This window comes from Gasterosteus aculeatus, chromosome 3, assembly GCF_964276395.1.
Source record: "Gasterosteus aculeatus chromosome 3, fGasAcu3.hap1.1, whole genome shotgun sequence".
Taxonomy (NCBI): domain Eukaryota; kingdom Metazoa; phylum Chordata; class Actinopteri; order Perciformes; family Gasterosteidae; genus Gasterosteus; species Gasterosteus aculeatus.
Window position 1 is genome coordinate 18769348 of NC_135690.1, and position 25575 is coordinate 18794922.

The 25575-nt window shown below is 51.7% G+C and overlaps 1 protein-coding gene across 1 annotated transcript; it reads right to left on the bottom strand.

The window, feature by feature from the left end:
- Window positions 1-383: 383 nt before the first annotated feature.
- On the bottom strand, window positions 384-25574 carry lamc1 (laminin, gamma 1). The gene is made up of 28 exons (XM_078100043.1): window positions 24136-25574; window positions 13777-14081; window positions 11788-11918; window positions 10800-10966; window positions 9961-10149; window positions 9154-9271; window positions 8455-8553; window positions 8116-8252; window positions 7922-8044; window positions 7581-7770; window positions 7325-7437; window positions 7032-7253; window positions 6762-6950; window positions 6440-6685; window positions 6038-6191; window positions 5808-5950; window positions 5448-5626; window positions 5201-5357; window positions 4753-4958; window positions 4595-4674; window positions 3349-3486; window positions 3122-3266; window positions 2885-3034; window positions 2623-2737; window positions 2336-2535; window positions 2109-2267; window positions 1925-2024; window positions 384-1852 (listed from the first exon to the last, which is right to left on the bottom strand). The coding sequence occupies exons 1-28, from the start codon at window positions 24506-24508 to the stop codon at window positions 1596-1598; spliced, it is 4785 nt and encodes a 1594-aa protein (XP_077956169.1). The 5' UTR covers window positions 24509-25574; the 3' UTR covers window positions 384-1595.
- Between the last annotated feature and the right edge of the window lies 1 nt (window position 25575).

Sequence of the window (25575 nt, forward strand, 5' to 3'; positions counted from 1 at the left end):
TAAAGTGCCCCTGAGCAAGACACCTGACCCCTAATTGCTCCCCGGGCAAAAATGTGAAAAAGCCGTGTGTTTAAAGTGTGATGTAAGTCGCTTTGGATAAAAGCGTCTGCTAAATGACCTGTAGTGTAATGTAATGTAAAGTACTATATGTACCTGAGTGTAAAGTACTATAGTATACCACTATACTAAACATTAAACGTCCTCTTTTGATCATTTTGCACCGGCGTCGAGTGAGAATTTTTTGACATATACTTTTACTTGTAGTGGAGTATTTTCAGGGACTGGTAGTACGTTGACTGCAGTACTCCCTCTGGTATTTGGCTGTGGAGGAGGAGGAGTACTTGTACTGTAGTACTCATGGACACACTACACACTCAAAGGACTCCTGTAGTAATCTTTTATTATTCAAATGTTAGGAGTGGATTTACAGGCACGAGGGATCAAACACTCGGGTCCTCGCAGGGCTGGAGGCGTGATGTCACCGCCGCGTCGCCATGACGACACAATAAAAACAACAGACGGCGTCCTGCAGGCACAAAGACGTCTCAGACAACACGGTTAAGATACAAACAACGGTTACATTATTACTTAAAATACTGTTCATACACCTGTGTGTGTGTGTGTGTCCGGTTGCCCCGGTAACCTCCTCTCCCTTGATGTCATCGGTTCACTCGGTGTAAACTCGAGCTAGCATAGCACAACATAGCACAGATGTTGTCTTAGATATTCGTAGATATTTTACCTGGTCTCCTTTGATTGATCGCGATCAAAGCGTTTGATGCGTTGGAGTCTTTAAGCATATATTTACACAAATAACAAGAAAAACAACTGTCACGATAAAAAAAAAAAAGCATTCACACAAAAATATAACATTTGAAATAATTATTAGCACCAGTGTATCAGATCAAAACTCTCGCTACGCAAATGTACAAAGTTGCATAGCGGCGGATTTCAGCCCGTCGGATGAAGGCGGGAACGAACAGCGAAGCGCCGCTTCGAGGCGCCGTTGTGAATTCGGCCGCTGTGCCGCGTTTGTATTTTGTCCCCAAAAGATCCAGATCTTGGACACGCAACTTAATATCAAGAGATATTCTACCATCGCTTCAGCGTACGAGTCTGTGGCGCCGCTTAACTTACGATCCAAGTCCTTTGGGAACAAGATACAGATGGACTCCCGAGGCTTCTAAGGTGGGCGTGGCTTAGCTCAGCGACACATCCCATTGGAGGAGAGAATACTGTTGAGGAGGATTCCTTCACTGTGTGGTTTCTTGATTTAAACATTTCATAGAAGAAGACTAAAAAGAAAAGAAGTAGCACGGCGTGTCCCTGGGCATGATGGGTAATTCGGGCAGACGCGTGACAACGAGGCGGTGCAGTCGCAGTGGGTCTGTGGTTCTGGTTCTGGTTCTCCAGCTCTCCTTTACTTTGTGCTTCTGCGACAAAGAAAACAGCTGCTTCTCTTCCCAAGAAAATAAAAAAAGACGTGAAATTCGAGGACAAAACAAAGCGTGTTTAAAAACCGTTTTGGTAAAAGTCGGCGTGTTTGCCGCAGTGTTAGGCGTGAGGGGCGTGGGGGAGCGTTGGAGGGGGCGGAGCTACGGCCGCTCCAGGATGGGCGTGTTGAAGCAGCCGTCGGGCAGCGTGTTCTTGATGTCGTTGAGGTTCAGGATGTCGGCGCGGATCTCTTGGATCTGCCGGTCGTAGTCGTCGATCAGAACCTGCTGGCTCCTCGCCACCTCGTTCAGCTCCGTCAGCTTCCTGTCCAGCTCGCTGTCGCCCATCTTGCCCTTGGCCCGCTTCAGGGACTCGTCGATCTGGTTCAGCTTGCTCAGGTCCACCTTGTCGATGTTTCCTGGGGGGCGAAGACGAGGCGTTTATGAAAAGGTTCTAAAGGAGCAGAACCGTCCTGGTGTCGGTGACTCACCCAGCTGATCCAGCAGGATGGTGATGGTGCTCAGCACCGTCTTCACGGCGCTCTTGGCCTTACGGGCGTTGTCCTCGGCCTCCTTGGCGTTGTCGGCCGCCTGGTGGGGGGGGGGGGTGGGGGTATTAGGCACTGACGGACACACAGACCCTGACGTTCATCGACCCCGCGTCCAGGTTCCTACCATTCCCGCCATCATCATGTCCTGGTCGGCCTCCGCCTTCTTCCTGGCCAGCTCCTGCTCGGCGGCGTCCAGCTGCACCATCACGTCCCCCACGTCTCCGTCCAACTTGCTGGTGTCCTGGAAGGCCTTCTCCGCGTCCTCCTTGGTCCTGGCCGAGCCCTGAGGAGCACACAGCGTGAGTCACGCCCGCCGCCGGTCACGCCCGCTTTGGGGCCTCGCCGACATACCTTCTGCACGGCGGCGGCGATCTTCTCCGCCTCCTCCGCCTTGCTCTTTGCATCTCTGGCGTCGGCGGCCGCGTTGCCGAGCGCTGCTTCCGCCTGCCGCGTCTTCTGGTTGGCTGCCGCGATGGTGGCGTTGATGGCGGGGATCTTCTTCAGGGCCTCCTCGGCCGCCGTCTTGTTGTCGTTGACACGCTTGTCGAAGTCTTAAGGAGCAAAGAGGAAGTTGATTCAGCTTAAAGACAGACAGACAACAGTCTGGAGGACAGAAAGACAGACAGGAGGACAAACACCTCTGAGGTCCTCCAGGATGCTCTCGGCCTCCCTGAAGGTGGACTGTCCTTTCTTCGCCGCTTCCTCGGCCAGAGCTTTGGCGGCGTCGGCTCGGGCCAGCAGCTGGTCTGCAGTCTGTCAGACAGGAAACAGGAAGTGACACGTCGACATGCATCATAACTCCATGACATCATCCATTTGTGACACTTCTCTCTCTGGGGACAATACACATAAGCAGTCTATATTCTGGTTAGTTAGGGTTAGCCTAGCTTAGCATCGTACCTGCTGCTCGCTCCTCCCCTTTTCCAGCAGCTTGCGGACTTCCAGCTCCTTCCCCCTCAGGTCGTCTCTCAGGTCGTTGTACTCCTTCTCCGTCTTGTCGATGAGCTTGTCCAGGTCTGACGCTTCCTTCTTGATCTTACCAGCTTCATCCTGAGAAGACAGCGAGCAGTACTTACACATGTACACATATATGTATATCATATGTATGTAATACACATGTAGAATATATATAGTCACCTCTAGAGCTTTGGTGTCAAACGAGGGGACGCTTGTCAGGTTGGCAAAGATCTTCAGGGCCTTGTCCCCGGCGTCCTCGGCCTCGGCCTGGACCTTGTTGGCCTGCTTCTCCAGGTTCTTTGCCAGCTCCTTGGCCTCGTTGTACCTGGAGCGTTGGAGTACGCGGGCGTGTACATAAGTACACACAGTATTCACACAGGTAGATGTGTATCTCTGATGAGACGTACTTCTTGTTGAGCTCGTCCACCTCCTGACTCGTCCTGCTCTCTCCTTCCAGAGTCCTCAGCAGCAGGTTGTGCGCTTTGGTCGACGTGTCGTTGGCGTCTCTGGCGATCTTCTCGATCTGGTCGGCGTCCATCTTGTGCCTGAAGAGAGTCCAGTTTAATGAGACGGACGTCCTTTGGTCTACCAGACGTCCTTTGGTCTACCAGACGTCCTTTGGTCTACCAGACGTCCTTTAGTCTACCAGACGTCCTTTGGTCTACCAGACGTCCTTTAGTCTAGTAGACGTCCTTTGGTCTACTAGACGTCCTTTGGTCTACTAGACGTCCTTTGGTCTACTAGACGTCCTTTGGTCTACTAGACGTCCTTTGGTCTACCAGACGTCCTTTAGTCTACCAGACGTCCTTTGGTCTACCAGACGTCCTTTGGTCTACTAGACGTCCTTTGGTCTACCAGACGTCCTTTAGTCTACCAGACGTCCTTCAGTCTACCAGACGTCCTTTGGTCTACCAGACGTCCTTTGGTCTACCAGACGTCCTTTAGTCTACCAGACGTCCTTTGGTCTAGCAGACGTCCTTTAGTCTACTAGACGTCCTTTGGTCTACTAGACGTCCTTTGGTCTACCAGACGTCCTTTGGTCTACCAGACGTCCTTTAGTCTACCAGACGTCCTTTGGTCTACCAGACGTCCTTTGGTCTACCAGACGTCCTTTAGTCTACCAGACGTCCTTTAGTCTACCAGACGTCCTTCGGTCTACCAGACGTCCTTCAGTCTACCAGACGTCCTTTGGTCTACCAGACGTCCTTTAGTCTACCAGACGTCCTTTAGTCTAGTAGACGTCCTTTGGTCTACTAGACGTCCTTTGGTCTACTAGACGTCCTTTGGTCTACCAGACGTCCTTTAGTCTACCAGACGTCCTTTGGTCTACCAGACGTCCTTTGGTCTACTAGACGTCCTTTGGTCTACCAGACGTCCTTTGGTCTACTAGACGTCCTTCGGTCTACCAGACGTCCTTCAGTCTACCAGACGTCCTTCAGTCTACCAGACGTCCTTTGGTCTACCAGACGTCCTTTGGTCTACCAGACGTCCTTTAGTCTACCAGACGTCCTTTGGTCTAGCAGACGTCCTTTAGTCTAGTAGACGTCCTTTGGTCTACTAGACGTCCTTTGGTCTACCAGACGTCCTTTAGTGAAAAGTTTCACAATAAAAGCCTCCTCCTAACCCCCCCACACACACACGTGTGACACTCACTTGTCGGCCAGCGTCCGCGCCTCCTCGGCCAGCAGCGTCATGTTGTTCGGGTCCCCTGTGCCGCTCGGCGGTTTGATGTCCTGTGGACAGACAGACAGCGGCGTCAGCTAAGCGGCGTCTCGGCAGGACCGACGGCGGTTGCCGTGGCCGTGACTCACCACTTTGCCGAGCGCGTCCTTGGCCTTGTCCAGCTCCTGGCGAGCGCGGTCGATCAGGTCCTCGGCCTCCCGGACGCGGTGGCGTGCGCGGTCGGCCTGCGTGCCCGTGTCGTCCACCGTGCCGCGGATGTTCTGCAGGCGGTTCCACTGGGTCGTCAGCGTGTTGTTGATGCCGCTCAGGCGGTCCAGCAGACCGCGGTCCGCGTCTGGCAGGGCACAAAGGTCGAGGGTCAAAGGTCAGTCGGGTCACGCGTTCTCAGCTGTATTGAAAGCTTTGACTTATGGGATCTTTGACCACGAATACGACACGTTGTATGTAGTGAATATTCATATATTATACTGGGCTGTTTATTGATGGATGCCGCTGTCTGAGGTGCTGAAGTAGTTCATAAGGTGAGAGCAGGTCTGCTGTGTGTGTGTGTGTGTGTGTGTGTGTGTGTGTGAGGACCTCTGCTGGCCTCGGCCTCCTCCAGCAGCTCCATGATGGACCTCTCTGCCTCCTTCAGCCGGTCCTCGAAGGCCTCGTCGGGGACCGAGCCCTCCCCTGAGCCCAGGCTGTCGATGAGGGTCTGCAGGTCCTGCAGCTTCTGCCTCTGCTGGTTCACCTGGACACACGTGAGTGGACTTCATGTTAATCATTGCTTCTGCATCATTAACGTTTATCTCCTTGTCCCCCCAGAGGCGTCTGTCCTCACCTTGTCCCTGACCAGGCCGTAGCAGGAGGGACACTGCTGGCAGCCCGGCGCCGAGCGGTTGTAGAAGTAGTTCTCCTCACACATGTCGCAGCGAGCGCCCACGAAGCCGGGCCGGCACCCGCAGCGCCCGTCCTCCTCGCACTGACCGGACCGGGAGCCCTCGGGGTCGCAGTCGCAGGCTGTGGGTCACAAGGGGGGTTACAACACGCACACACGCATACGCACACACACACACACACACGCACACACACACGCACACACACACACGCACACACACACGCACACACACACACGCACACACACACACACACACACACACACGCACACACACACGCACACACACACACGCAGCGCGCTCACGTTTGCATCCCGACGAGCTGAAGCCGAAGAAGTTGACCTCGCAGCGCTGGCAGAGCCGGCCGGAGACGCCGGGCTGGCACTCGCACTGCCCCGAGGTGATGTCACACTGCCCGCTGGTGGAGCCAATCGGATCGCAGTTGCACCTGCGCAGCGAGGGAGGGGTCCATTAGAGGGGGAAGAAGCGCTGCCGTGACGTGACGGTGGCGGCGGCGGCGGCGAGGAGAGCTCACCGTTCACAGCCGGCGGCGCTCTGCAGGTTGAAGAAGCCGGGCTGACAGACGCTGCAGTCCCTCTGCGCCACGTTGGGGAGACACTCACACTGACCGGTGACCTGGGAGCAGCTCGTCTGTCCCCCAACGGTACCGGACGGAGAGCAGGAGCAGGCTGGGGACAGGAAGGAGACGAGAGGGACACGATGTGAGGGACACGATGTGAGGGACACGATGTGAGGGACAAAGGAGAAGAAGAAGAAGGAGGAGGAGGAGCTGTTACGTAACGTGATGTCATGGACCAAACTATGGATCAGTTCTTTTAAACCTCCTCTTGCTCCTCCAGAAGAACAAGGAGCAGATCATGAACCCTTTCAGATCATGTGACCCAGGAAGCCTCTGGTCGGTCCCCCCCCCCCTTACGTTTGCACTTGTCGGCGGCGTTGGCGGCCAGGGCGTTGCCGTAGTAACCGTCCTTGCAGCGGTCGCAGAAGAAGCCGGCGGTGCTGTAGATGCACTTCAGGCACTCGCCGGTCTCGCGGTCGCAGTTGCCGACGGCGTTGGGGTCAATGTTGTCGCTGCACTTGCAGGCGCGGCAGGCCCGGACCGGCCCGGCCCCCCCAAGAGGGTCCCCGAAGAACCCGTCGTCACAGAGCTCGCAGCGCTTCCCTGGAGATGGTGGACCGGTTACCATGGAGACGATGGAAGGCACGCGTGTGTGTACACATACACATCATGTGTGTACCTGTGGTTCCTGCGGGGCAGTTGGTGCAGACCACCTCCCGGGTCTTGGGGACCACGGCACAGGTGGCGCCGGCGGGACAGGGACACGGCTCACAGTCTCCTGACGACCCGCTGGTGGCGTCGCCATAGAAACCGTCTCTGCAGCGCTCACAGCTGAGGCCGGCCGTGTTGTCCCGACAGTCGCACGCTCCTGGACGGGGAGAGAGAGACGCTGTCAGACCGCTCGGTGTGTAACCAGCGCCACCAGTACCAGTACCAGTACCAGTCGTACCCGTGTCCGGGTCGCAGGCCTCGCTGTGTCCGTTACAGTTGCACGGCTCACACGGGCTGAAAGCTCCCAGTTCCTGCCGGGCGCGTCGGTATCCCAGAGTGCACTGCTCACAGTGTTGCCCCTGGTAACCCTGAGGACAGGTGCAGCGCTCAACCCAGCGGGCCGGCACACCTGGGGCCCGCCTGGCCGTTACCAAGGAGACGTCGTCGAGGTAACCGGCACCTGTGGAGACGAGTGGTTAGTGGATGATGCGGAGGAGGGTGCGCGCGTCGGGCTCCTTCGGGTGCTCGTACTCCTCTCGCTGTAGGTTCCGCGGATCTTGATGGCGGTCAGGTTGTGGAGGAGCTTCTGGAAGTCGGGCTGGCTGATGGTCGGCCTCCAGGGATAATCTGCGGTGTCGTGCAGCCTGAGCACAACGAGCACGTTGTGACACACACACACACACACAGTAATGTCAGTAATCACAGCGGCCAATGGGAGGGGACACGCAGCAGCTTCCACTCTAGCCCCGCCTCCACAATCTGTAAACCCTGAACCTGACCATCTCACCTGAAGACGTATGTCTGCATGTTCTCGTTGGGGTAGGCGTTGCCCTGGGCGATGAGGGGCACCGCCACCCGGAGGCCGGCCCCCTCCAGCACCAGATCCTCCGCCGACAGGCGCGTGTCCCGCCGGTCCACCCGGAAGCTCAGACTCAGGTTCTGTCCGTAACTGAGCATCTGGTTCCCCAGAAACTTCTCTGTGAGGACAAGAAGGAGCCCAGCTGGACGCGTGAATACCAACAACGACGTCCCCTCAGCAGCGTTTAGAAAGTGTTTGTTTGCAGGTAAAGTTACTTGTGTCTGTGTGTGTGTGGGATTGTGTGTGTGTGTGTGTGTGTGTGTGTGTACCTGGGGCTACGAAGTACATGGGGAAGTAGTCTTCTGAGATGAGGGACACTTCCTGTCCACTAGGAGACCACTGGACGGAGACACTGGAACCGTCACGCTGCTGCCCGGTCCACTGCTCATCACCTGACACACACACACACACAGGTTACAGCACCTGCCCGTCACCGTGGTTACGCCGGGGGAGGCGGGCCTACCTCTGGGGAAGGAGGCGCTGACGGCGTGCACGCTGAAGCCCTCGGCGCTGTCGCACACCGACGAGTGCTGGAAGCAGAAGCAGGGGGTGCAGCCCTGAGGGTTGGTGGGGTCCAGGTTGAAGAAGCCCAGTTTACACCTGTGCAGGGGGGGGGGGGGGGTTAGTACACTGATACTTGCTACAGTTCTGGTGCTCTTGTTTGAAGTAATAATACACAGAGTATGCAGAAGTACCTCATAGAAACAGACTCCTTAACATCACTACTTTCCCTTTAACATCTGGAAGCTGGCCCACACTGCCCCCCCCCCCCCCCCCACATGTGTTCACGTGTGTGCGTTACCTGTCACAGCTGAATCCCTCCACGTGCTCTTTGCAGCGACACTGTCCTGTATTCACGTCACACTCCTGAGTGCTGCCCGAGGGGGAACAGGAGCACGGCCTGACGCACACAGAGAGGTGATCACATGACTGGAAGCATCATCCCCCACAGACACTACAACCACCCGCTGCAGATCACATGACCTCACAGGGATAAATGTTTCTGCCCAGCGGGGGGCGCTCAAAGCTCGTGGAACACAATTCACGGCCCCTTTTATACTTTCGATTTCTGAATCTGCTAAAAACATGGAAGCTGCATTTATTTTGATGCTAACAGTTTCCACCCGTTTCCATTCTTTGTGCTCAGCTAGGATACGAATACTTCACAGTAAACTTGGTAACAGTGAGAGTAGTAATACCACGCAGCAAGACGCAGCGGCTAATCGTCTTGTATATTTGCGTCTGTGTTGTGTGTAAAGTCACTAACGCGATCCGATACACAGCAGCAGCAAAGTAGCAATACTCAAGTACTTCTAGCTTGTACTACGTTTGGAACCATCCTGTAAAAACTACAAGGAGAACAGTCATCAAGTGTCCGACCCGTTGGTCCGATCACCACCGTCACAAATATATCAAAGGCTGTACATATTTACACTCTTCCATATAGACTATAGTGCAGTGATGTTGTGGTGTTGCCATGGAAACATGTCGTCACGGTTACCTGCAGCCGGCCTCGGTCAGGCTGTGGAACCCCGGCTGGCAGCGGTCACACTTCTCTCCGGTCACTCCGGGTTTACACGCACACACGCCTCTGTCGTCACACTGAGGAGACTCCGAGCCTGAAAGCACACGCACACACACGCACGCACACACACACACACACACACGCACGCGCACACACACACGCGCACACACACACACACACACACACACACACACGCACACACATACACGCGCACACGCACACACACACACGCGCGCACACACACACACACAGGCACGCACACGCACACACACAGGGAAATGTCTTCACTGAACAAAGCAGAACTCATGTGAGAAACATTTGTTTGTATCAACAGTCCTGCTCCCTCGTGGTGTGTTCAAGTGCCCGCGGGGAAACACAAACTCCAACATAAGCGTCAACTTTCGTTGATTTGTTTTTGCATATTTTACTATTCACGTTGTTGCTGCAATGAAGATGTTCAGATAGTGTCGTTTCTGCGTGTTCAGTTTTGAGCCTGTTAGCTTAGCTTAGCATAAAGGGGGAAAACGCTAGCCTGGCTGCAGTCTAAAGGAAAGCTCACATTATGCTGTGGCCTCCAAGGTGTTAAAGGGGTTTTATTATCATCATAACTGCCAAGCTAGCAGTTTCCCCTCGTTTCCATTCTTTGTGCTAAGCTAAGCTAAGCGGTTAGAAGCGCTATAATGAGACTCAGACTATTCAAGTCCCCCGATGCTCTCAGCTGTGTCTCATGGTCTTCATGAGACAGGTATCGAGTAAGGAGGCGGCGTTGGACCCTGAACTCACCGACGGAGTTGCAGCCGCAGGGCCGGCAGCGGCTCCCGCCGGCGTCCCGGTGGTAGTGGTCCAGGCAGCGCTCGCAGTTGGGCCCGTCTGTGTTGTCGGCGCAGTTGATGCAGTGACCTCCGTGACCTGTGGCCCGGTACAGCTCGCTGTCGAAGTAACACTCAGAGCTCTTCCCGTTGCAGTCGCAGGCTGAGAGGGGGGGGGGGGGGGGGGGCAGGTGTATCAGATGTATCAGGTGACTCACCTATTACGAGCAGTAAAGACGTAGTACTTCATTCAAGCAGTGGTAGTACTAAAGCAGGGCCTGCAGTAGTGGGTAAAGCGTTGTACTTGGACAGTATTTCTGTCAGTTGTACTAATACGTGAGACTCAGTCCAGACCAACACTCCCTGAAGCCTGTTAGTCACGCATCTGTGATACGAATGAGTAGCCGTCAGGAAACTACAGCTCCCACAATCCCCCAGGGGCCGGCATGAGCACATCATGTGAGCGGTTGTGAGGCTACGCCCGTCCAGCAGCTGCTTCATGATTGTGGGAATGTTTGAACTAGAATTCTTTGTGAGATGAGCTTCTGTGTTCGGCTCGCTGCTCTTTCTTCTCAACAAAAACATCTGCAGTAAAGCAGTAGTTTCTGCAGTAAAGCAGTGCAGTAAATCAGTGGTTTCTGCAGTAAAGCAGTAGTTTCTGCAGTAAAGCAGTGGTCTCTGCAGTAAAGCAGTGGTCTCTGCAGTAAAGCAGTGTTTTTTACAGTAAAGCAGTAGTTTCTGCAGTAAAGCAGTGGTCTCTGCAGTAAAGCAGTGGTTTCTGCAGTAAAGCAGTGGTCTCTGCAGTAAACTCACGCAGACAGTCGTTGGGGTTCTCGGCGGTGGCTCTCCTCCAGGGCCGGTCGTTGTAGAAGGCTTTGCAGACGTCGCAGTCGTCTCCGTCCGTGTTGTGTTTGCAGTTACACACCAGTCGTCCTCCGCTGTTCTTCAAGCACTCGCTGGCGTGGCCGTTACACTTACACCTGACGGCACAGACACACACTCCTGCTACCTCTGAACAATAGACATCTTTCTACATCAGCTGATCTCGTTATCAAAACGACGCCATATTGCCCTCAAAACACACTGAGATTGAAAATTTAAACTTGCACCCTCTGAGATGTGGGTGTTGTGATACCGTTATTGGTTCTCTAGAGGTTTTTGGAGTTAAGGGGGTTTTGTGTGGGGGGGGGGGCCTCACAACACGACGGGACTTGATCAGCAGCCACCTTAGTGTTTCCTGGCAGAGAGCAGTGGAAAAACTAACAACCAGAACAAAGACTGAAGTATAAAAGACGACACACACACACACACGCACACACACACTCACACACACACTACCAGTCAGAGGTTTGGACACACTTGTGTGTGTATATATGTGCGTATAGTATATATTTGCGTATGTATACACCGTGTTCTGATTGGTCCTGGTGGAGCTGACAGACAAAGTCTCCTCACAGAAGATCTTCCCTTTTCCTTCCGCCCGTCACGGCGGTCTCTCCGCCCCGTTCCGGTTCCCCTGTAATCCGGCCCAGGAATGCCAGGAATGCTGGCGGTGTAATGGAAGTCTGCTCCACATTTCAAACAGATTACGGCCCGTCCCACACACACGCGTGACGCCTGTCCAAACCCTCTTCTCTCCTCTTTTAGATGTGCAGGACAATGGAGACCACACAGTGACCCTCAAGACCCTCGGCAGCGTCTACTTTGTCCGAGCAGGTTTCCCGAAGCTCCGGCTGCTGAAACTTGTTCTGTGCAAACTACGACTAACAGCGTGAGGAATCAGAACACGTCTCGGTCTTACCTCCCGCCCACAGCGAAGTCGGAGATGGCGTAGTAGTAGGACTTGAGGACCTTGGGGTCGTTGAAAACCTCGTCTCCGAACGTGTTGAGCCGGTTCAGGGTCACCCTGATGTCGGTGGCTGTCACCCAGTCCTGCAAAAGACACAACATGGACGCTAGACGTTAGAAAGGACGTCGGAGACGATAGAGACATTGAGGCCGAGCGATAGAGGATCCAGGTGCTGAGGTCCGTATGCACCCGGAGGTGGACTCGCAGTAGAAGCGGCCTTTGGTTCTGCAGCCTGATGGTGGCGCTAGAAGTCTCATCCCACCCAAAGATGTGTGGGAACATTCTGTGACGGTGACACTTTAAGCTAAATGGAATTTATCTTCTTGGCGTTATGATACGAGAGCCAGATCGCTGGGGGGGGGGGGGGGGGGGGGGGGGGGGGGTCCGGTGCACCTGTTTAAAGAAAGTTACTCAACATCCTGCGTGTGTGGAAACCAGTGAAGGCCACAGATAGCTTTGTCCCGCTATCAGCTCCTCATTCAGCTCACAGCAGCTGCTGGAGGACAAACAGACCCCCCCCCCCCCCCGCAGGAACATCTGGGAGGAGCTCTCCTCCCTCCCTGACCTTCTATCTAGGACCTTCCTGTCCTCACCGATGTCAACGTAGGGCCGCTTCACCCACGCGCTTCAAACAGGAAGTGACAATCCGGCGCCGTTGTGCTCTGAAGCACCATGAGATCCTGCAGCTGCCAGCGAGCAGCTGCAGGATCTCAGAGCGTCGGCCCCCAGGAACATCTGCTCCACATCCATCCTGTGAGTCAGGGATCTCCTCTGGGGACCACGAGCGTCCGGCTCACTCGGAGTACTTCTACTCCAGAGGAGACATGAATCACAAAATGAGATTGACAGTAGAAATGATATATGATACTATATGATACTATGATATATAGTACTGCAACTTTACTTTCTACTCCTGTACTACATCTCATATTGTACTGAAACATCAAATATAACAGTACAACTGTGTTCTTACCAATCAATGCGCTTACTACACTTCCTACCCCCCCCCCCCCCCCCCGGTGTAGCCGTTGTTGGGACGGAGGTTATTTCCCACTGGGGGGCTCAGAGATGACGGACAGCAGGAGTGTGGCAGCGACCGTCCGACGCCTCGCTATAAATAGCTCGGTGGCGACAAGTCAAATAAGGAGGTTCACGGCGCCGCAGAATGAGTCTGGTGATGGACGGATGAGGACCAGGAAACACAGAGGGGGGGGGGGGGGGCGTTGCCTAGCAATCTGTTGCAACTTTAAAAAAAGAACACAAACTCTACAGCATGAAAGCGTCCTCATAGTCCGCCAATGACGGCTTGTACAAGCGCTCATATTTACAAGCTCTTCAATCTGATCCGTTCTCTCGTAAACGTTCTTCCTTTTAATAACGGCCGTATTGTGCTGTGAAAACGGAGACGTGAGACTCTAAAGGACGTAGTCAGAGACCAATCACAGCCTGCTGCTGCAGGACGCTGCAAAGCTTTACACGCTAGTCGAGAAAAATGGGTCGACGCGCGCAAGGAGGAGTGAAAAGACACGCATGGGACACGCAAGGGACACGCAGGGGGCTCCTGCGTGTCCCTTGCGTCCCTCTGAACCAGGCGTTAAAGTCCTGTTCACCTCCAGAGCAGCAGGTGGAGTCACGTGTTTTAACCACTTAAAGGCGACTAGTTATTTCCAGCATGACGCCCTTAAGTCGTGTTGCTATGTTCATGCACATGTATGGACATGTGTGGTGCAGGACTAGAGACGGTGCGCTCCATGTCCCGTGTTGAAGTGTCCCCGAGCGAGACACCTGTCCCCTCATTGCTCCCCGGGCCAAAACGTATGAAGCCGCGGGTTAAAGTGCGATGTCAGCTAAAGGACCTGTGATGTGTTTAAGAACCCACTGGCGGCCTTTTGGACGCGGCCCCCCGGAGGCCCCCCGGAGGCCCCCCGCCCGCCGGCTCACCTGGAGGACGGGGCTGTTGTCGAAGTTGTAGGCGCTGGGCCGTCCCTCCAGCGTGGAGAAGGCCACGTTGCCCCCGGTGAGCGGCGAGATGTCGCTGAACTCGTCGGTGCAGAGCGCCTGCTGCTCGTCCTCCCCGGTGCGGATGAAGCCGCGGCCGGCCTTCTGGTAGGTCTTCTCACAGGAGCCGCTGTAGTACTGGTAGGGCACCCAGGGGCCCGACTCGCCGCTCCGCTTGTAGATGGCGAAGCTCTCCGGGCGGCTGGTGTGGAACTTGAGCCGCACGTAGGTGATGTCGAAGGATTTACCTGCAGGACAAGAGGACAACCGTACTCAATAATCCCGTCTCTTCACAGACGACAAAGAACAGAGACAGAGCTGAGAGGAAGATGCCGGCCTTAATTATTTATATTTACATACTCTAACCAGCTGCACTGTGATGGGATTATCTACCCCCCCAACTAATGACGAGTCCCAGCAGGCCGCAAACGCCATGTTTGGGAGGGGGGCGGGCCGGGTGGGGGGTGTCTGTTTGCTCAGCCAAAAGAATCCGCTCTGTAAACAACCAGGTGATGAGGGGGGGGCGTGTCCACGTCCACAGCAAATAAAGGTGAAGCAGCTGATAGGACGCTGGACAAAAGGCTGCAGTTTATTACAGGAAACAATGTGTGTGTGTGTGTGTGTGTGTGTGTGTGTGTGTGTGTGTGTGTGTGTGTGTGTGTGTGTGTGTGTGTGTGTGTGTGTAGGTCGACACGCTCCACGTGGGCTGCAGGTGGACCCTCACTGGGGGGACTGGGACCCTCACTGGGACCCTCACTGGGGGGACTGGGACCCTCACTGGGGGGACTGGGACCCTCACTGGGACCCTCACTGGGGGGACTGGGACCCTCACTGGGGGGTCTGGGACCCTCACTGGGGGGACTGGGACCCTCACTGGGAGGACTGGGACCCTCACTGGGGGGACTGGGACCCTCACTGGGGGGTCTGGGACCCTCACTGGGGGGACTGGGACACTCACTGGGGGGACTGGTCCACCTTCACTAAACGAATAACATTATTCTAATAAACAAAACGTCGTCCTTCTTTAATTGTTGGTTAATAAACTGAACTTGATTCTTTAGTTTAACTCTTAAATAAACATGAGACGTAACCATGACGACGTCCTTCACCGAGCACTTTGATCTTTAGGAGGAGAACAAAGGATCTGAAGTTCAGAGCAGAGGTGCATTCTGGGAGTTTCATTCATGGCCTGAGAGGAGGACAGGAAACCGCACCTCCACGTGCTCCCCGACGGGACGAGGGGGTCTGGACCGAGCCCAGGTGGCTGAGGACAAAAGGGAGGACACAATGCTGAGGGGGGGGTTCTGTTCCTCGGGGGTCTCTCGTGGGACTCGGCTCTGATTGACAGGCGGGGGGGGGGGGAGCAGTGACCCGACCGGGTCTTAAGTGTTGGTGCTCGTTGGCGAGAAGCCGGCAGGAATTCTGTCTCTTCTTCCAGAACAATCGGCGTATTGATGAGGGGAAGAACTTCACAAACAAAGAGCGCGTTGATGTCTTTATGTCCCCGTCGCCATGACGCGACATAAAAAAGACATAAATAAAGACCCGGCTGACGCCACCACCGACTCACATTTAGAGCTCCGCGGTCCTTCAGACCCCCCAAGTCCCCCCCAGTCCCCCCAGTCCCCCCACCACAATCACAGCTCACGCTTTTATTTTGAAGAAACTTAGAGAAAAGGTCAGAAGAGACCAAAAGAGACAATGTTTGACACGTGAAAGTCATGTGAAGCTCCAGGAGCTCGAGTCTCAGCAGCAGCGAGGGGGGGGATTCAGGTCTGGACATGAAGGGGCCTCCGGGTGCTCAGGGTTAGGGGGGGGGGGGGGGGACTGCAGGAATGAACCGGCTGGAATGTGTTTCCGTCAGGAGTGACGCAGAGGGACAGAGACAAAGACAGTGATAGGGACAGAGAGACAGACAGATAGAGTGATAGAGACAGAGAGACAGAGAGATAGAGTGATAGGGACAGAGAGACAGACAGATAGAGTGATAGAGACAGAGAGACAGAGACATAGAGTGATAGGGGCAGAGACAAAGAGTCATAGGGACAGAGAGACAGAGACATAGGGACAGAGACAGGACTATGGACAGAAAGCTGCTGGGACGTTTATCCTGCCCAGATATGGAAGACCAGAGTGGAGCCAGCTGTCAATGTGAGGAAGGGGGAGGAGCTTCAAGTGTCCTTAAGCATCAACATGACCTCTGACCCCCACACACACAGAAGTGAGGAGGTTCAACACGTCGACATACCACCACCCGCCCCCCAAACATATACACACACATCTTACCGTCCTTGTGGAGGAAGTACTGATACTAAATACCTGTACTGTACACAGGCGACATACTTGTACTGCATAATGTTAATGAATACTGTAAACCGTAACGTGTCAGACTGAAGTCACGTCCTCCCAGTGGAACCACTCCTCCCAGCACTCCTCTCAGTACCAGTACCCCACTCCTCCCAGTACTCCTCCCAGTACTCCTCCCAGTACCAGTACCCCACTCCTCCCAGTGGAACCACACTCATGTATCTGTCTGACTTATTTCATTCTCGCGGTGCATTCTAGTGAATCCTCTTGCAGCCGGTGGAGCGGAGCCTCGGGGGGGCGGAAGGAGGAGGTGGGGGGCGGGAGGAGGAGGGGAGTGGACAGGGGGGGAGGGGGGGGAGGAGGAGGCGTGACAGTGGGGGAGGGGGGGTTGTAGCACGGTGCAATTAAATCTTCTCCCATGACCTCATCGCATTCTTCTCCCTGGAGGAAGGAACAATGGCCGCTCTGACTCTAGGGCGCGTGGGCCCGGCCCGGCGGCCCGGAGAGCACCGAGTGCAGCGGCGGGTCAAAGGTCAGCGCACTCTAAGCTGATTATTATGGGCTCAGGTGAACTCGTTACTCAGTTTATTAAACGATGACAACTTGTGGGCTTGTTTCAACGTCCAGATGAAAACGAAACGTCAATTAGAGAAACGCTGAAGCTCTGAAGGCTTCGTGCTTCTCGTCACGCGTCGGTGTCGCTCTGTGTCTGCGTGCGCGCTGCCTAAGCCCCGCCCCCTTTCCACAAGCAGGCAACGCCATCAATCGTTTAAATGTAAAGTGAATATCGCAGCACCAAAAATGATTGCGGCGGTTTGTGCGATATGTCATTTTATCGAAGATTGCGACAGAGTTAGTGATGAGACACATTACATGTGATGTCATTACATGAGACACTTTGATCTACTCTGACCTTTGACCTCAGATAGGCTCCAATGACCTGAGTGTCACAGTGACTCACATTATGGAGACTGATTATATATACTTGTACTACGCACTGTTACTGTGTACTTTGTGTAGCTACGTACAAAGCCTGTCCAGACAACCAATAAGGAGCACGCTGTGATGTCACTGCTGGTCCCCTTGAGGGGACAAACCTTCTAGTTTCTTTGTCTTCTCAGCTGTTCAGCTTCTGACCCAGATGAACCAGTGAAGTTAAACCTGTTAATGTGTCACCTGATCTGATGGAGAGGAACGCACAACATGAAGGTCCGCTGGATATCAGCTTATCTCTGCGCTACATCTGGAATGTGGAGTGACGTTTGGTAAACACAGCGCGGAGCTCTGATTGGTTGAGAGGAGATCAAAGGCTTCTCAATAAGGGCCTTGAGAAAATGTTTCACTCAACGGAATGAGATGAGAGTTTCTCCAGGAACCAGACGTCTGACGCTAACGTTAGCTTAGCTTGCTTCTCTGATAGATTAAGATACAGATGCCTGACGCTAACGTTAGCTTAGCTTGTTTCGCTGATAAAGACACAGATGCCTGATGCTAACGTTAGCTTAGCTTGTTTCTTTGATAGATTAAGATACAGATGCCTGACGCTAACGTTAGCTTAGCTTGTTTCTCTGATAGATTAAGACACAGATGTCTGATGCTAACGTTAGCTTAGCTTGTACGGTTTATTATAGTGTTTTATGGTCTTGTGTGAACTGAAAAGCTGCTTCTAAGGAATCTGGAAATAAACTTTGATCTGATCCACAAACACAGACGATATCAAATCAGATTTTTCATTTCAGGCAAGAGACATGGCAACGTGCACATTGTATCCCCTCTGTCATATCGGGGCCCACAACCTTCTGGACCTGTCCGTCCACAGTCTGTCCTCTCTGCCCCCCCACCGCCAGTCAACCCCCCCCCTCTCTCAAAGCTGTAAACCTGACCGGGGTACTGATGCATCGTGTGTGGGGAGGATTTCCAATTTAAAGTGTGAGGGGGGAGGACAGACAGGGTGGGAGGGAGGGGGGGGGGGGGCTACATACCATAATGTATTCATCTATTCACTCACTCACTCACTAACAACCCACCTAATTTAACTCAAGTCATACATGTGAATGTAGAAGAAAGAAGAAACTTTACTGACCACAAACCCTAAGAGCCCCCTACATACCCCCCCCCCCCCCCCCCTCACACACATGATGGGTTTAAAGGCAGAAACCACCAAAGAAGAAGCCGCCCCACCCAGAGAGATGTCACCACACAGAGACGTCAGGAACAAACAAGCTGTCCCCATTAACACACACTGACAAAGACACACACACCTGGGCCTGAAACAAAGGAACCCAAACACCTTCTGAGAGGAAGGAGACGGATCTCAGACTAGGATCCGAGGCTCCGCCCCTTCAGGAGACCAGAGGACGAGAGTCGAGTCTCAGCTTGTCCACCTCTACGGCGGAAAGCCGGGAGTGAAAGGTCGGCCACAGAGAGGCCTTCAGAATAAAAGACCCTTTGCTGAAGGAGACCTTCAGAATAAAAGACGTGTACATTCTAGAGAACGTCTCTGTTTGGGTTAAACTCTTTCTATCATTAGTTCTTAATGACTCTCCTCAGAATACATTTAATACATCGTAGTCTTCTATTTTTGGAATTGCAAACTCAGCGTTTTACTCTGAAGTTACTCTGAACCGTTTACACAAAATAAAACAGGAATACGTTGTGAACCATTAGAAGCTCTAAATGAAAAAGGTAGACGTTGTAGATTAAAGTGATAAATTAAAGTTAAACTTTTAACAGTGCCGTGTTTAGAACAAGCAGAGGTGTAAAACAGCTCTCAGAGCTCCCGTGTTGCTACATTTTGGGGATCGACCGTTCAGCTCCGGTGGAAAAGATGAGCAAAGACCATAAAATCATAAATAAGTAGATCCGTCCACACGTCTGCTCGCTAATTACGTGTTTACCCTCGCTGTGCTTTAAAGCCACTCATCCTTTACTCCGGGGGGGGCAAGGCTAAAATTACCCTGCATGCATCTGCTTGTCCCTGTAACGCGTCTCCGCTCGCTCAGACTCCACACCATCTATAATAATAGACCCCCCCCCCCCCCCCCCCGGGGGCCTTGAATCACTTCCTGAGCAAAACAAATCACAGAGTCTCACCAGGACCACTGAACCCCCCCGCGGTCCGGTCTACTATTCCCACAGAGACTCCTCCTCCTTCCCACAGGACAGGAAACGCTTCGTCAGCTTAGTCGGGTCTAAAAGGTCAACGGCCCACGGCCCAGTCAGCTTTGTCATCGACATTTACAGTAGCATAGTTTAGCGTTTACTTCCATTATATATTATATTTTATAGTATACTACAGTTTAGAGAAGAGTGGCCCACACTTTGACCCCTCGTTGCCGGTCAGTTCACTTCACTACTAGTTAGTGAGCATAGATCACTAGTTGGTACCACATTACTCGTGTTACGAGTATTGAGATGGAGTCATAGTTATAACATTTTACAACAATTACTCAAATTAATTTAATCATAACAAAGCAGGATGCATTATGAACCTGAGATTGTGTGTGTGTGTGTGTATATACACACCTTGTAATTGGAGACTTTTTGTGACTGACTTGATGCACGTGTCCTCCCCCCTCCTAAAGCATGCACAGGTGGGCCTCCTCCTCGCCGCTCCCTCTCAGCCATGGCCAGAGCAAACAAACCCCTCCGTCATCTTGCACGCCCAGACTGCGACCCAGAACCACTGCATGGTACCGTTTAGAGTATAGTACCGTTTAGACTAGAGTATAGTACCGTTTAGAGCACAGTACCATTTAGAGTATGGTACCGTTTAGAGTATAGTACCGTGTATAGTACCGTTTATAGTATGGTACCGTTTAGAGTACGGTACAGTTTAGAGTATGGTACCATTTAGAGTACGGTACCATTTAGACTAGAGTACAGTACCGTTTAGAGCACAGTACCGTTTATAGTATAGTACCGTTTAGAGTATGGTACTATTTAGAGCAGTGGTATTCAACTAAAATGTGATGAGGTCCAGTTAGATAATAATTTAGTAATACCGCAGCCCGCCAGTTAGTGACCTCTGCTTTATAGTATAGTGTGGTCTATAATATAGTGTAGTTTATAGTATAGTGTGTAGTTTAGAGAATAGTATAGTAGTGTAGTTTATAGTATAGTGTAGTTTGGAGTATAGAGTATGGTGTGGTTTATAGTATAGTGTAGTTTATAGTATAGTGTGGTTTATATTATAGTGTAGTTTATAGTATAGAGTGGTTTATAGTATAGTGTGGTTTATAGTATAGTGTGGTTTAGAGTATAGTTTAGTCTCTAGAATAGTGTGGTTTATAGTATAGAGTGGTTTATAGTATAGTGTGGTTTAGAGTATAGTGTAGTTTATAGTATAGTGTGGTTTATAGTATAGTGTAGTTTATAGTATAGAGTATAGTGTGGTTTATAGTATAGAGTGGTTTATAGTATAGTCTGGTTTAGAGTATAGTGTAGTCTCTAGTATAGTGTGGTTTATAGTATAGAGTGGTTTATAGTATAGTGTAGTTTATAGTAGTGTAGTTTATAGTATAGTGTGGTTTATAGTATAGATTATGGTGTGGTTTAGAGTATAGTGTGGTTTAGAGTATAGTGTAGTTTATAGTATAGAGTGGTTTATAGTATAGTGCGGTTTAGAGTATAGTGTGGTTTATAGTATAGTGTGGTTTATAGTATAGTGTAGTTTATAGTATAGTGTGGTTTATAGTATAGAGTGGTTTATAGTATAGTGTAGTCTCTAGTATAGTGTGGTTTATAGTATAGAGTGGTTTATAGTATAGTGTGGTTTATAGTATAGTGTAGTTTATAGTATAGTGTGGTTTATAGTATAGAGTATGGTGTGGTTTATAGTAGAGTGGTTTATAGTATAGTGTGGTTTATAGTATAGAGTATGGTGTGGTTTATAGTAGAGTGGTTTATAGTATAGTGTGGTTTATAGTATAGAGTATGGTGTGGTTTATAGTAGAGTGGTTTATAGTATAGTGTAGTTTATAGTATAGAGTGGTTTATAGTATAGTGCGGTTTAGAGTATAGTGTAGTTTATAGTATAGTGTGGTTTAGAGTATAGTGTGGTTTATAGTATAGTGTAGTTTATAGTATAGTATAGTTTACAGTGAAGTATAGTATAGCTGAGAGTATAGGGTATACTAGCCTCTCGTAAGGCCTGGTCCTATGAACCGGTTTGTTTGAATTTTGGGATCTGGTGGGATCTAACATTGGGGATGTCCTTGAACGCACCGTCCTGTCTGAACACAGGCGCCACCATGTTGACGAGATTGCATCTCTGTTTAGTCGCTCTCACGTCTTTAATCGGCCTCTTTCTTTAGGGAACACAGAGGGCGCGTTCAAGGACACTCCGACTCCTCGCCTTCAAGGTCGGGGATGAAATACTGTTCTTCTCACACTGGGCGACACCCAGCTGAATTCTTGAGAGATCAAAAAGAAGAAAGCGTGGTGGTGCGTTCATGGACTGTTGGCCACACAGTTAAAAGTTCTCAGATAAAAACCCTTCCCCCCGTTGCGATGGAAGCCCTCAGACGCCCCGCCAGACACAATGAGGCGTGCTGCGTTCACTGCCTCGGGCCCAGGATGTCCCGTGGAGAGGAGCTCTGTCTGGGAGGTTTGATCCAGATGTTTAAAAGGGGAATAAGAAGAGGCGACGAGCCAGAACATGAAGGTTCACGAGAATAAAACAAAAGAAAATCACTTGATTTAACGGTGGATGGTTTCATCTTTTTATTACGTTTCTTTTTGCGGACTTATTTTATTAGAAGGAAAGAACGCAGGTGTTTACTTTACCTTCTACTTTCAATGTGACAACAGACGCAACAACCTAAAATGTTTGAATAGAATCCAACTGCAATGTACTCAGTTTAAAACATTAAAAACAGTCATTACTGCTTTGAGACACAAGGCCGACTGATCGTCTTCATCATCGTCATCTTCAATCCGTAAGACAAAACAACGCGTGTTGACTCGTCTATTTTTTAACCAACAAAGGGAACAAAGTTTCTCCTCAGATGAATAAAACTAACAGGAACGCTAAACTCGCAGCTCAGAAGTCCAGCAGTGACCCTGAACACACCGCAGGAATCTGATTGGCTGGTGGTGACAGGAAGGACGGTTTGATCTCAGAGATGAGGGGCCCTGAACGCCTCATGGCTGAGATCTTTGTAAAAAACAAAATCCTCCATCCTGCTTCTCCTCCAGTCCGTCTTTGTTCATGTGAAGTCTCTGTGAGGACTTCAGAAGACGTAGAGGTCCTCAGACCTTCACCAGGTCAGTGAGAACGGATCTTCTGTCCACTAATCAATAATCAATAAGATCAAACCGCTCCCATAAAACAAAGATCTGACTTTGAGAATTTGCTTCCAAATGTTCAAAGACACGTGCGCCTCAGTGTGAAGAGACAGAGACATCAGAGACAGAGACATCAGAGACAGACATCAGAGACAGACATCAGATCAGAGACATCAGAGAGATGCATTCTGGGAAAGCCCGGCTGGGAGCTACTCGTCTTTCTTAAACAGCCATAAAAGAAAAAGCTTCCAGCTGCTGCAAATGATGCCAGCGGACCGTGCGTGTGTGTGTGTGTGTGTGTGTGTGCGCGTGTGTGTGTGTGTGTGCGTGTGTGTGTGTGTGTGTGTGTGTGTGTGTGTGTCTGTGTGTCTGTGTGTGTGTGTGTGTGTGTGTGTGTCTGTGTGTCTGTGTGTGTGTGTGTGTGTGTGTGTGTCTGTGTGTCTGTGTGTGTGTCAGGAAGCAGCTCAGCGTGGGAAACGGGAGCTTCACAGCTGGGCCGTCTTTTAAATCACGTTGTATTCAAACTGTAACAGCTGGAATGAATGAATCCTTTATGAGGCGATATCTGCTCATGTCAGTAATACTGTAACATACTTTGTATTAAACTGTAGTAGTACTAGTAGTACTTAGTCTGTCAAATATTTCTCTTTTCATTTGGAATTCTTAGAAATAGTTTACTAAAACGCATCTGTATTTTCAAATAAAACATTTAAAAAAAATAAAACCTTCTTTACTTTGTTGCTTTCACGAAGCACAAGTCAGCGCGCACACGCGCACGCACGCACGCACGCACGCACGCACGCACGCACGAGCAAGACTCTCAGGAAGAGACAGCAGGTATTTTTAACAGAGCTGTGGCTTCTGATTGGCTGGTAGCAGTCCCGAACCGGATCAGACCCAAGACCAGAACCAGACACGGGACCAGAAGGAGAATCTGGAACAGCTGCTGAGTAATAACTTGTTATTTACCCTCAAAGACGCCGAAGAGCAGCTGTCCTCACAGGACGCCCCCCGGTATCCCCCATCCCTCCCCCCGTGGTGCGTTTGCGGGACACCAGGCCGCTAACCCTCCACCTCCAAACCAACAGAGCAGGAACTTCTACTGGTGCCCCCCCCACCCACCCCCCACACACACACACACACAATGAGTGTCCTCCATGTTTTCCAGCCAAAACTTCAACAATAACTTCCTAACAGCGTCGCGTGTCACCTGTTATTCTCACGCAAGAGAACAACAAAAACAACAACAACAACCACCGTTCAGCTTTGCACCGAGTTCAGTGACTTTTACGTCCAAAGAGTCGCACCCAATCTCCGGAGGACACTTCACCAATGTACGGGTCTCCTTCCGGCCCCGCTTACGTCACTCGTCCCGTTCGGACGGGTTCTCGGGGTCGGGTTATCGGGGACGGGTTCTCGGGGACGGGTTCTCGGGGTCGGGTTCTCGGGGTCGGGTTCTCGGATTCGGCTCACAGCTGCTGCGCCGCACGGGATCAACTAAGGACTCTTAACAGGACGAGGACCGGAGGGACACGTTGGGACACGTTGGGACGGACGTCCTGCGGTTCGGTTCGCGCCGAATGAAAGAGGACTTTGTCTAAAGTTGCATAACCCACTTGGTTTTGTTCATCCGCGTGCGCGCTCTCCGCAGGGGGCGAGCGCCCCGCGAGGCGCGCGCCCCGGCCCGGGGGCCCGGCGGGCTCTTACCGAGGTGCAGCGTGAGGTTGATGGCGTTGGGGTACTGGACGCCCGCCAGCATGGTCTGGCTCTGCCACCAGGTGGTGTCCTGCTGGTTGTTGTAGTCCGTCAGGTACGCGGCGCTGTGGTGGTGCCGCGGGTCGCGCGCGTTGCAGATGTGGCACGACTTGGTGACCCCGGTGGCGCCGGTCTGCACGCAGTACTCCTCCGGCGGGGCGCCGCAGGTGTTGGTCGCCACAACCGTGACGTTGAAGGCGGCGTTGACGAACTCGGGCATGCAGCGCTGTGCGCGCCGCTGCTCGTCCGCGCACTCGTCCATGGCGGCGCGGACGAGCCCGGCCAGCCAGCAGCAGGCCACCAGGGCCCGGGCCAAGCTGCGCATGTTGCGGGCAGGCGGCTCCTCGAGGAACCGGGAGGAGAAAGAAAGGCGCTTCTCCCGAAGAGCGAAGTAACTATCCGGTCACCGACGGGCTGAGAAACACGCAGCGACGGGTGGTGTTTCCGTCCCGACCGCTGCTGGGGGAGTGTGTGTGTCCGTGTGTGTGTGTCCGTGTGTGAGAGAGACTTTGTGAGTCCGCCTCCACGCGAACTCCAAACTCCACCAGGAGACCAACTCCACCCAGTCCGCTGCTGCGCATGCGCGGCGCTCGCAGGACGGGCCGGCGAAACTTCACAGATCTTCAATTTGAGGTTAATGGTGCCGATCAATCGATCGATCGACTCATCGATACGCGGCGGCGCCTCGTGACCTCCCACTGTCCGACAACGGGATTCATTTATTCATTAACAAGAAGCTGGTTGGCTCAAGCTACGTCATATTAATATATATATATAACCAACAATAGTCCTTATGGAAGCAACATTAAATAACACCAGCAAAGTAGTCAAATTAACAACAGTGAAAGCAAAAATAAAATATGATAAATATAATAACAGAATAGTATTACAGCGTTACAACAGTAACACTTATTAGTTGTATGAACACAATAATGCAGTATGATCAACAGTGGAGCTCTGATTAGATCTCCTACATCGACCCTCTGATGAGGTCAAAGGTCAAACCCGGTGAGTGAGTCTCATCCACTCAAAGAATAGACTTTACAATGAACACTGACAATATTCCACTACTAGTACAAGTATGCGTGTATATGTACTATATACACATTCCTACCTGTAGTAAAGTTTAATAAGGTATTGATTGAAGTACTTATGTCTCTTATCTATAACAAACTAGATCGGCTTATTTGATGAAATCACACTTTCTTGTTTCTTCTGAGTTTGTGTCAGAAGAAGAAGAAGAGTTTGTGGTTAAATGTTCTTATTGTAAGTCGTCAGATAAATGTCATGTGATGTAAAATGATAAGTGTACAATATAAAGTACTACGTGTACCTCTCAGATGAGGTACAGTATAAAGTTGAAGGATTTTACTCTAATAATAAAATAGTTTG